General features: G+C 38.4%; 1 protein-coding gene across 7 annotated transcripts in view; it reads left to right on the top strand.

Annotated features, from left to right (window-relative positions):
* EHBP1 (EH domain binding protein 1) overlaps positions 1-12,476 on the top strand; it is a 206,213-nt gene that overhangs the window by 141,595 nt on the left and 52,142 nt on the right. For all 7 annotated transcript variants that reach the window (XM_084202227.1, XM_084202226.1, XM_084202225.1 and 4 more), the window contains one exon: positions 11,476-11,623. In XM_084202227.1, coding sequence (XP_084058353.1) covers positions 11,476-11,623 — 148 coding nt within the window. The remainder of the gene's footprint in view (positions 1-11,475; positions 11,624-12,476) is intronic.

The following is a 12,476-nucleotide window of genomic DNA, read 5'->3' as shown; positions in this document are numbered from 1 at the left end:
GCTTCAGAAAGTGACAGAATGTGAAAGGATATGAGTCTTTATGATCTTTAATTTTGGCTGCATACATTTGCACAGATACTGGAGATGCTGACTGCAATAAAGTAAAAATAAAGAATTATTTTAAATGCTAAAAAAACCTGCTTTAAGAACTGATCCCATTTATTGATCATGTTCGGCAATAATCTGCTACCCCTCTCAACTAATAAACTCCAAACTGTCCAAACTTACCTCCAATAAGTAAACTGGAGCCAACAATATGTAAACTGGAGCCAACATGGACAGAAGTGGTATCAAAAGCAAATTCAGAGTAAACAGCAAAAATAGAATATTTTATTTTGAGTGAAAGATGGCAATGCGAGTGTTCTTTCCTCCAATTGTATTTTCAGGTTCTTGAAAATGAGTACAAAATAGCTTCATTTAGTTTTTTTTTTTCTGTGTCAAACAAGAATCCTTACTTCTATTGCATTAGGAAAGGTATCCAGTTCACTGCTAGATTTTTTTGTAGTCTCCTCAGTTGGAAAATAAATGTCTGTGATTGAGGTGGTCATGTTAATTCATCTAAGTACTCTCAAATTATTATTATCTTGTTTTTCTTTAAAAAAAAATTAAGACCTGATCTTTATTAATTAAACATCTAGCATGAATTTATGGAGGTGTAGGACTTTGCAAGTGGCAACCTTGGTCTTTTAATATTAATTGGAAAATATTGATTGAAAAAAGACTAGTCTGTCATGCTGATAATTGCAACCAGATTTAGATATGATCACTAGATCTTCCCAAGATTACAAAGAAGGAGTTACCATTTAATTGGTAAAAAGATTGAACATTATTTTGGTAATCCCTGAGCTTTGGTAACTTATTCCCTGTTGTTCATTTATATGTCTTGTCTGTGTGCCACTAAAAAGTGGTTAAATATGGTGTAAGCTGATAAGACTATGCTGTGGAATATTTACATTTCATGAGCATTCTAAGTTTTATAGTTGTTTTAACAATATACTTTTCTTTACCTGGAGAAAAGACCTGCTGACTGATCACTTCAAACCCACAACTGACCTGATATTTACTTCTTTATAGCTACACACTAAGGTTGAGATAGTCTGATCTCAATTCCTTGATGGCAAGAGCAAGCAAGTTATTTTATTTAATGTTCCTCAATGCATGAAAAAAAAACAAAACGGTAACTTTCCAAAGAGGTTCTACATTTTTTGGCTTCATATCTAGTCTGTTAAAGCACTTTCTTAATATGAAGTTGTGATACTTCACTGTACAAAAATATTGTAGACAAGTCCCTGACGTAGCTGGGAAAATAAATCAATTAGTGCAAGTAAACGAATTTTTAAGAAGAATTAGTATACACTGTCAGTTTTATAGCAGGAAGGATTTCCTGAGTAAAGCATAACCTTCGATAATGCATGACAAATGTTAGCAGTTTCAGTTTTATATACAAATGTTTGAATTTCTCAGCTGATTTTTATTGCTGTTATCTCTATAATATGTGTCTGTTTACACCAGTTAAGGATCTGGCCTAAATATATAAATTTATTTATTATGTGGCTGTAAATTCAAGGTGCTGCACAGTCTGCAGCCATACCATTAACTCACACGCTGACAGAAAATAGGCTGGCAGTTTATGAATGGAATTTTAAGATTATCTGAACAAAATTAGTTCCAAAATTTTAGTGTCTTCTATCCATTTATAAATATTAGGGGGGAAAAAAATAAAGAAGTCTCTGTTTCAGAGCTATCCCTTTGTGTGCGGAGTGAGACCCGGGTTTCTCAGCCCCTGGAATGCTCTTTTTCTATCGCTGCTAATAGCTGTGGACGTTTTCCGTGTGGATGTTCAGTACATGCTGTTGTGAATCCCAGGATGATATCGCCATTACTTAGAGCTGTATTTTGCATTGCCTATTCTGTGATTGCTCAGCATGCACAAGGGTAGAGTTAAAATCTTTATTCATTTCATTTAAAAATGTTTCTTTTGTTCTCCTTATCGTGTTCTGGCTTTCCCAAGGATATATGCCTTGAACGAAAAGTCACATGTGCATTACTAATTGTGTGCCATTGTATTTACAGTTCCTAGTGGTGGCACTGTGAAGCTACTAATTCTTTTGCTTCACTTGATGTAAAATAATCTGAGTGTCTTTGATAGCAGTGAAACAGTATTAATTGTTTTGTACATTTCTTGGTCACTCTTCTTAGGTGGTCTTCATAATCTATTAGAACTTTCAGCCAGATTTTTGTAATGTCATGCCTCCAGCAGTGATTAAATTGGTAATTAATGAACAGTCCTTGGCAACATAAACCACATCCCGTTAATTTTCCCTTTTGAGTTTTTCGAAGTTGTCGTCTCTGTCAGAAAGCATTGCGCCACCTTGCTACGGCCCCTTGGCATGGAACCACAGCGACGGGATTTTTTGCAGCCATTAGTAGATCAGAGCAGTAATTTCACAGTATTTTGGTCAGGGTAATTATAGTACCAAGTACCGAGTAGAGTTGGGAATTCACACAAGAAGTCCAGAAATACCAGGTGAGCTTCCTTGTGTTCACTGGGACGTTATGATTAGTTTAATTGGGCTTTGTTTGATTTCAGCCGCGGAGACTCTTTGTGCCACGGCACTGCAGCCACTTTCCACTTTAGTGTTTCTGACCTGCATTGACAGGAACTGGTGCAAAAATGAACTCTTTGAAGTGGGACTCTTTGGAGAGGGCAACTAAAAAAGGGGAAGAGTGATGTGTAAGTAGTGTACTGTAGCAAAGCGCAACACAGCCCAAACACCCTGTGTTTTGCGGGTGATGCGATTCAAATTCTTTCATATTTTCAACCGGAACAGATAATATTTCTGCTGCATTTGTGCAAATCTCGAGTAAATTGCCGCATTTAAAAACCCAATCTGTTTTTAATCGCTGGCTTTTACATAGCACCTGCTGTTCTACCTTTCCTTTGAAGATACAGTTGTTTCTCTCACCAGAAATTCCGTGAATCGTCTATTTAGTCCTGCAGACAAATCTGGGCGAATGCATTAATGAGACTGCAGCTGCACTTAGCAGTTCACATGTCACAAAATAGTAGGTAAAGGCATTCATACTTGAGTGACTGACTATAGGTGTAGTGGCCTTCAGCAGTACATTGTGCACATTAAACTTTAAATAGTCACTTGCCTGTTGGCTTCTGAATGAAAGGACTGTCACTGGTCACTTCTCCTAAAGCCTTAATGAAACCAAATAGTTTGCTACGAGTTTGGGCCTAACCATTGGGGTGTTTCATGCAGTCTTGTCAGTTGATGTTCATGAATTGACTTGAACGAAGATCAAAGTGTTTCTCAAAATGGAGAAGCGGGGAGAGAGACAGCTCCTTCAATTGCACCACAAGAGCTAATCAAGCCATCAGTTCTTTATGCACTCTGCGTGCCTTTAGAATTTAATACCCAATGGTTTGTCAGGACAAATTGAAATTCGGGGGTTGGCGGGGAGCAGGGGGGAGGTGGAGAGTGTCCCTCCTCAGCCTGCTGAAAATAAAATAAGCGCTTCACTATTCTGGAGGATCGTTTTGATAAATTTTATCATTTAATGTAAAACTGCAATGTTGATTAAACGTTTGGGGTGGAAAAAAGAAGTTACGGTGAAGGATTCAATGGGCATTATGCACCTTAGCGCCGAGTAAAGATTCAGGTTCAAAGTGAAAGAGAAACTAAACTCGGGGTGATTTTTTTGTTTCTTTGATTGCTAATGAACTTTTTTTTTGCCTAGACATTTTAAATTGGATTCAGAAGATAGATTTTTGAGTGTCAGTTAAAACAAAGTCATGTGAAAATGCCTCTCTCTTTCCCTCCCTCCCCTTCTCTCTTTTTAATTGATATGATTTAGGCAGAGGAAAATGGTAAGGGGGATTTTTCTATTGCAGAAGCAATTTTTAAGGGATTTAGTCTTATTTAGCCTGAAGGTCTTCACACTAATGAGAGCACTTAAGTTACGTCCAGGCGTTGATTAGACAGCTCATCTATCAACTGGAGCATGAGAATTTGTATTTTAGGTACCTTTTATACATTATAAAAATTTTTTTATTACTTTAGTCTTTATTTTCCACAAATCTTAATTACCTTCTTTCACATCCAAGGTGTCTGTAACTCAGCTGACAGAGTACAAATGCGAGCAGGGGGATACTCTACGTTTGATGTTGAGTGCATTTCGATACATTTCGATAATACCGAAATTTCAACAATATCGAAACTGCATCTGTAGAAATTGGCATGCTGGATGCAAATTGCTACCAAGATACATTCCTTAAGCTGCCACAAGCTCCCTCAAAGTCTAAATGTATTTATTTCAGGAAACACAGAATTGTATATGTATATTTAAATGCCCAGCTACTCCCCCCATCCCTAAATTGTGAATGCTCTCTCTACCTGTAGTTTTTTTGCCATGTTTAAAACACAATAGCATCTTAATTATTTTCTGGACCATTCTGAAAAGTACAGCTTTTGTAACTTTTTGACATTTCAGGTTTAAAAAAAATTAAAACGTTGCCACCAGCTTGCACTATGAGCAGCCTGTAATAACAGTTAAAAAAGCTTTCTGAACTATTTGACAAGATTTCTTAGTGCTGAGGCCATATGCTGTAGCCTTTAAGCTATTTCTTCCTATCAGTTTCATTATCACCTGCCTCTGAGTCTCCAATATCATCAGTAAGCACATGCAGAATCATAATTATGCCATGTACAAGTTCTTTGATAACATGTACAGTTTTCTTCTTAATTCTTTATCAAATGCATTGATCGTGGCATGTGTGCATTGATCCAGGTCCACCATCTGGCTGTGTGTGATAAGCACAGTGGCATCTTTGCATTTCCACTGTCATTCATTGCGCTACAATTTGGCTGCAGGGGAGTAGTGGCTGGGATTAGCCCTGTTCTGCTACTTACTTGCATTTTAAGTTGACACCTCTACAGCGGCTCAGACCACATTACAAACTGAAACACATACGCACGACTTAGTGATGTGACACTCCTCAATAAGCTTACTCCACTAGCTACTCAACAATCTGTAATTGGATTTGTAGGAATAACAGCAAAAGATTTCCTAAGAATTGCTGGGGACAGAAGGTGAAGTTTTCTCATTATTGGCAAAAGGCTAGGTATAGATCTTAGGCGATTGGTATTTTCCATTAAAAAAACCTGCCAGCAGTTTGCAGGACTTTTTCAAAAAAAAAAAAAAACCAGCAAAATAGGGTCCAGGGAGATGTGGGGTTTGCACTTGTTCTTTTCATTCTCATCACATAGAAGCAGACAGGGATCTTGTTACCCTCCCCCAAAAATTGAGAGAAGGCGGGGAGGAAAACCAACTTTCGGAGGCCCCCTGCAGCCCGCTGGCTTTGTTCGGCTGGGAGTGACTCGGGAGCATTCCTCAGGAGGGCACGTCCCCTCCCTTGGCGCGGGGCTGCCCGCCCGAGGAGGAAGCTTCCCAGGATGGCAGTCTGAGAGATGCTGCTCTCCAGCTTACGCATCCCATACACTTGCCAAAAGTCTTTGTTTCATAACACCGCTTTTTTTTTCCCCCCGTTTTTTTTTTTTTAAATTATAAAGTCAAGTTTACACAAGAGAAAATCCCTTAAGTGGAGCTCGACGAATGTTGACTCCTACAATGAGTAAGCAGCTTTCTTAACTTCTGTCTGTAACTCAGCTGTGGAAAGGCACAGAAAACACCGTGTTTAGCCTGTTCATCTCAGATTCTGCCCTGTCTGGATGGTGGCACTATTTTAGGGTATTTCTGAGCCGGCATGCTTGAGCCCCTGTTTGTGGGTCATGCCAATAGCACCGACAGTCATGATGACAGGCAGAACTAGCTCATGGATCCCAGCACCTTAGGTGATTGTTGACCTTAATTATACTTCCTGGATGGGGGAGAGCACAAACTTGCCTAAGCAGGGAAAATTCCAGAGAAGAAGTTAGTGGAGGCCTTTGTCTCTGGTTTTGGTTTAGGTCAGCTTTCTCGGTGGTGTTTCCGGGTGTTTCCTCTGCACCAGCACAAGCAAGCGAGGACAGAAGGAAAACACAACGTGATTTTGGAATTGGGTATCTCAGCCTGTCCCTGAAACTTGCAGTAGAGCCAAGTGCAGTGTGAAACAGATGAGATCACCTCTGTCGCAGAGATGTGCAGCTCTGAAATGGTTAAATGGGTTAAATCTTATTTATCTGAATAGAACTTAGGGGCTGTTTAGCAGAATGCTCCAGCACAAATACCTGTGGTTCACTTTGACGTTACAATTTTTTTGTTGGTTTCTTTACTTATAAATACTTGAACTGTTAGACCTTTTACTTTTTTCTCTGAGAAAGATGTATTTGTACCAGATTAGAAAAGCTAAACTGTTTCTTTACATTGAATAATCAGCCTGTCATGACAAATCTATCTACTTCTGCATGAGTAGGTGCCAGTTTGACTAGCTTCTTTTAGGCTCACACTGAGTTTTAAGCTGGATCCGTGTGCATGACTGGCAGTGCATTTGTTGGACCAGATCTAAGGAGCCAGAGAGCGTTCAGCTCCTTTTTGCCTACAAAAGAGCAGCCAGACAACCAGCAAGAGGCCTTGGATGTAGCACAAGGTGATACTTACTTAGTCAGCCATTCTTTTTTTTCAAATATTTTTTTTTCCATTCAGTAAACTTAGAGTTTTTCAGTTTCACAATGACACAAGGAATTAAATTATCAGTCGATTGTTTTTCTACAGCCACTATTTTTCACAGAGAAATACTGTACCAACTGAATTGTACACTTTCCAGAACAACATAAAATTATTTTTAAAATTAAAAAATAAAAACAAAATAAATTGTTGGCTACTTCTTTAAAAATGCCTCCTTGGTTTAAGGAGATGTTTTCCATTTTACAGCCATGCCATCCCATTTATTGTGAATTTTGGGAGCTATTTTTCTTAAAGGGGACAGCTTTGTTAAGATATTGTTTGTGATTCCTCCAGTTATGACTTTGAGCTTCTTCTGTGTTGATTCTGTCTTGTCTCATCAGTGCATCGGTGCCATAGCTTCTAAGCCAATAGCTGCTTCAGCAGTTTGATACTTTTTGTGATATGCCTTCATGAAAAAATATTTTCAAGCTGCATGCAGTTCATGAATAGTGAAGTAGCTGATGTAGAGACCAGGCAGAAGGCAGAAAATACCCAAGATGTTTATGTCTGTCTTTGCTTACCACCTCCTACAATCTGAACAGCCACAGAAATCCAGAGCCACTTTTGTTTATGCCGAGTGTTCCTTGCTTAGCAATCCATATTTTGCTCACTACCTGAATATTTTGAGCTGTTCTGAAACAGTGGTAGAGACCAAACATAAATGTGATCCCCAGGGTGATCAAAGATTTAATCTGACCAGATGGGACAAACTTGAGAAAGATTTTGACTTTCCACTCTGTTTTGCAACAAGAAAGGCTGATTTTTTTTTCTCCCGTCCTTTCTTTGTTAGCAAAGGCAGAGATCAGGCCATCCCCAGAGGAATGAGCAGGTGTGGCCATTTACAAGCATGTCTGGTTATATTATAAACCAACATAAGAAAAGTTTGAAATGGTATGAAAAGATCAGCTAAACAGTTTTAATGTTTCATCCCAAATCCTATTTACTCAAACAAGAGCCGATCAAGGTCACAGTACAACCCAGCCTGCTCAAACCTTTAAAGCTCATGTAATTTTATTTATTTATTTTATTTTTTTAAAATTCTGTCTTCTCTTCTAACTGAATAGGTACATTTTGGTAATCCTGAATAGGTACATTTTGGTAATCCTTGCCTCTGGACAAGCACAGAAGTCTTTTTCTTTCTGAATGGCTAATAACAGAGCCGTTCTTCCTGTCTAATGATGAAAGAGGTGGCAGTCAAGTTCTTTCTCTTAGATGTACTGTGCACTCACGGCTGACCACGAACCATTTTGAAACCCACAGCTTCAGGAATTGCTCCCTCTCGTACAACTCTGGTTTAATTTTGTTGCTATGGATTACAAGCATTTTTATAATTTTAATTTTGTCCCCCAGTCCATGGACACAGTAAAGAATTTACTTTTTCAATGTCAAATAAATGCAGTTCACCAGATTGTATTTTTTTTATAGTGAGAGGACGATACATTATCAGAATTCTGCTGTAAAGTCAGTTTGCATCCTCCCAAAATTCTACCAAAGGAGGACTGAAAATCCCTAGCGAAGATTTTGTGGTTTATTTTCTTTTTACTGTGAGAAGATTGCAAAATTTTTAGTCATTTAAGGAGATGGTTTTTAAGGGGGTGTTTGGGGGTTTTTTGCCCTGAAAAGACTCCACCACTCTCAATATTTTCCTGAGTTGGGCAGCTCTCAGCTGGCTGGGTAATGATCTCGGAAACTGCCCTGCCAGTGTTTCACATTCGAATTCACCTTCCCAAATCCACGGCATAATTTTTGGCCAAAGTAATGTCAGTCACTGCCGTCTGCGGCGAGTACAAACAGGACCCCCTAATGGCAGCCATTTTTATTTGTTTCTTAAGATCCAAAGGCTGCTGAAAGAACAATTGGATAAAGTTGAGGATTGGAGAAGCTTGATTTTCTTGTTCCAGTGAAATGAAACTCCCGTTCTTTTTTTTCTTCCCCTTTCCCTTAAAAGCCGGAGTCAGCTAGGGGGTTGTAGCTGTGTCAAAGCCGTTGGGATGCCACTGCTGATCACTTTAATTACTAGGACTAAGGAGGATAAAATTAAAAGTAGCACCATTGAAGCAGTGGAAGAAAGCTTGCCGAGATGTCAGTGAACTGTGAAATATAAAAATTGCATACCAATACATTTTTATAGGAGGGAAACAAGGAATTACATTACTTATTCTTGAAGAGTTTGTCCTTAAATAGTGAAGTTTTCCTCACTGTGCATCTGCATGGCAGATCTTTAAACCATTACAAAATAGTTGGGGGGAAATAACAAAGAGAACTGTAATGTCTCTTTGGCATGTCAGAGGGTGGAAGATTTTACTGAGTTTTCTTTTCAATTGTACAGGGAAAAATAAGTCACTGTATGTGTGTTTGCTTGGTCCTTTCTTGGTGCAGTGCTTCTTTTCATATCTCCTGGGTTGGTTTTTTTTATATTTTTGTTTGTGCCTCTGTACCTCTCTCAAGTACTTTCCTTTCCAAATTCTAGCTTGATATGCTGTTTAACTATTTTTCTGTACCTCAAAACTTACTCCGTTTTCTTTTTCTGCTCTCAGTTTCATTGCCCCTTCTTGCCAGTGTTTCTTCTGCCAAGCTCAGTAACGGAGGGTTCAAATACCTGAATTGAATTTAAGCAAGAACTAGGCTGGTTTCTCCCTTATCCGCTGGTGATGATTGGCTTAATCAGCACAAACACAAGCCACCATAATCTGTGTTTGCTTGGAGATCCCCGGGATGTTAATGACTATGCTAATAATTCAGGATGCAAGTTCTCTTTCAGGAGGAGGGGAGGAAAGAGGGAGAAATCACCCAGCTCAGTTTAGGGCATTTTTGTCACAAACACGTAACTGGCCCTATTTTAAATTACATGTGCTGAAGTAGATTAAATTGTTTGACATTAAACCATGGGGGAATCTTAGTTTTGTATATTTGTTCTTAGAAGTCATTTAAGTTCCTATATCCAAGGAATTAGGAATATTAGAGATTTGAGCAGTTTTATTTCAAGTAAAATGCAATGTAATTAATGTTACCAAATACTGTGGGTCGAAATAAAACCGTTTGCTGTGTCAGTTGGCTGGCTAGAAATTAAATTAAATTGATCTATTATAGTGCATAGGAAGGGGGGGGCATGGAGGGGAAGCTTTCCAGTTGTTTTTCTAATGTGTACTTTACCAAATAAAATTTTGATAGAACTGTTGCTCTGTGCCTTCTGGGAAGTTAAAGGGTGAGAAAGCAAACAAAGCCCATGTGCCATCCCGCTGCCTCGCAGGGCCCAGGCAGAATTGTCTTTCCAGGGAAGGACATTAGGAGAAAAGTAAATCAAGGCAATCTGATAGGGAATCGGGACTCTGTCACTCAGAGGCGAGATATTGTGCTGTGTCCATATACTTTGTTTACTGTAGGGTTTTATGAGTTGTAACCTGCCCATGCAAGCTGTTAATGAGGCTAAATCTTTCTGCTGGAGGATTGAATTACAGCACACCTCTGGGCTAATGGTTATAAACAGAAAGTCCCATTAGGGCTGCATTCTGATTCAGTCATTTGCATTTTTTCTATTGTGCCGAGAACAATGCTGAGTAAATAGCTACAAACAAACAATTTACATGGAAATGGATAAAATGTACCTAATTAGTATTTTGCACTTGTTTTATTAATGATTGCTTAAACTAAATAGCACTTAGCAACAGCTCTTACCAGCCTCTGCAGGTGTGGGATGCTCAAGTTTCTGGGTTGGTGGGAAGGCTGCCAGAATGGCTCTCCAAAATTAGGCAGTTTGTTATATTCCACTTAGTTCAGGTCAACAGCCTGTACCTGGGATTTATCCAGGTCATTATGTCAATAATACATAAACTTATTGGCAGGTTAGATTTAAGCCAAGCACTGACTTCTTTGCACTTTATGAGCATTTCTGGTATTGAGGAGAGGGGAAGAACAGTCCTAACTTAGCAAAAATCCCATGCTTGTGGTGAAAACTGAAATAGTTTCTCTTATGGAGATGGTGAGTCTTATAGATAGGTTTAAATAGATCTTTTTCTGAAGTTTTTTTTAATTATGGTGGGTTAGTATTTTACAAAATTTCATGCTGTGGAACTTTGCTTATTTATGTAACTGAAATATTATCATGCTTCTAATTTATGAGCTTTAGTGAGACAGCACTATCTGGCATGGTTCCAGTATGATTCCTTGAATTATTGACCGAAGCCCCACTAGTAGGATGTTTTAAAGGGATGCAAAGTCTTTTCTGCTCTGAGTACATCTATTGTTCTTGCAGTCATTTTCATTAGGTTTTTTGGGTTTTTTTAAATTAAAATATCCATTGAAGGCAAAGAACATGCCTCAGATTTGATGCCACTTTATACTTTGAAGTCAGCTTGGTGCTTGGAGTAACTAAGAGCAATATCTGGCTTCTCAGTTCAGTTCTGTGACAGAATACTACTCAAATGAGTAATTCAATTTAGTAAAATGATTTTATAACCGCAGTAAATCTTCACTCAAATCACTCATTGGGTGTGATTACTTTGAGACTAAAGTGTCTGCAAATTTTCATCAAGGTGTTTTTATAGAACATAATTTACAAAAGCTTTACATTGAAAATCATCAGGTTTCTAATGCAGTAATAATTTGGGGAATGCTTAAAAAAAATAATCTGACGCATGGATGTCTTTAAAAATTGTGGTGTGACACCCAACTGATATCGAGCGTCCTATTTATAATGTGGGCCAAGCACCATGCTGTAAACCAGTTCCTATCATGATGATCAGATTGAGAATGAAATTGCATTTCTGTCAATTACTGAGTTGGCAACTGTTCAATATATCTTAGCAGCAAGATGAAGAGCGGCGTCGGCAGCTGAGAGAGAGAGCTCGTCAGCTAATAGCAGAAGCTCGATCTGGAGTGAAGATGTCAGAACTTCCCAGCTACACTGAAATGGCTGCAGAAAAGTTGAAAGAAAGGTCAAAGGCATCTGGAGGTGAGCTGAGGAACCTTGTCTCTTATTCCTATGGCAACCTAGAAACCAGAGACCTTTTTGGGTGTCACTTTTATTCGCACTTCAAAACGTTGTTGTTCATCAGGTGAACGTATCAAAAGACCTGGCCGTAGATGTGTTTCCTAAATCCACGTTGTGCCACCTAATTTCCAGCTGTTGAAAGAAAAGCATAGATGTGATTGAAAGAAAAATGTGTTGTGTGAACGAGTAGCTCATGCTGGCCCATTATTTACAGATTTCTTATTACTCACAGTTTCTTAGAATTTCATGGTTGTTGGTTCTCTTCAATATATATTTTTATATAGGAACATGGACATAATTTTGGGGGAAAACAACGTTTGAAATATTTAAGAAATGTTGTTTTGTATTAAATGTGTTCTAAAGAAGATCATTTTAAAGGTGGTCTGTGAGAGGGAGGGGCAACAACCTTTTGACTTTCAATGGCAGTCTTTTGACAGACCACTTGCTTTTACAGGTTTTGAGTTGTAATATTGCTATAATGTTATTAAGCTGACTTTGAAATACCATTAAAATTCATATACCTGCCATTGCTATGAGCTGGAGTAATGTAGTGTCACTCAAACTCAAATGGGTGCTGAGCACACATTTCAGTGCAGGCTTCTTGCTCTTTTAATGTCTTCTACATATTCTAAGGGAAATAGTGTTTCTCAAACTAACTCGTAATCATAAGCCAAAGTGTAAGGAAAATCCAGCTTGATATTGACAATGCATGTAGATTCAACAAAAATATTTATTTCTTCTCTACTACATGTATTTTTAATGCCTAAATATTTAAATACACTTTTACTGCACCCTAAGCCCTACACTTCTGTTC

This window comes from Fringilla coelebs, assembly GCF_963513975.1.
Source record: "Fringilla coelebs genome assembly, chromosome: 3".
Classification (NCBI taxonomy): Eukaryota; Metazoa; Chordata; class Aves; order Passeriformes; family Fringillidae; genus Fringilla; species Fringilla coelebs.
Note: the sequence above shows the minus strand (reverse complement) of the source record. Positions and strands in the feature narration are given on the sequence as shown.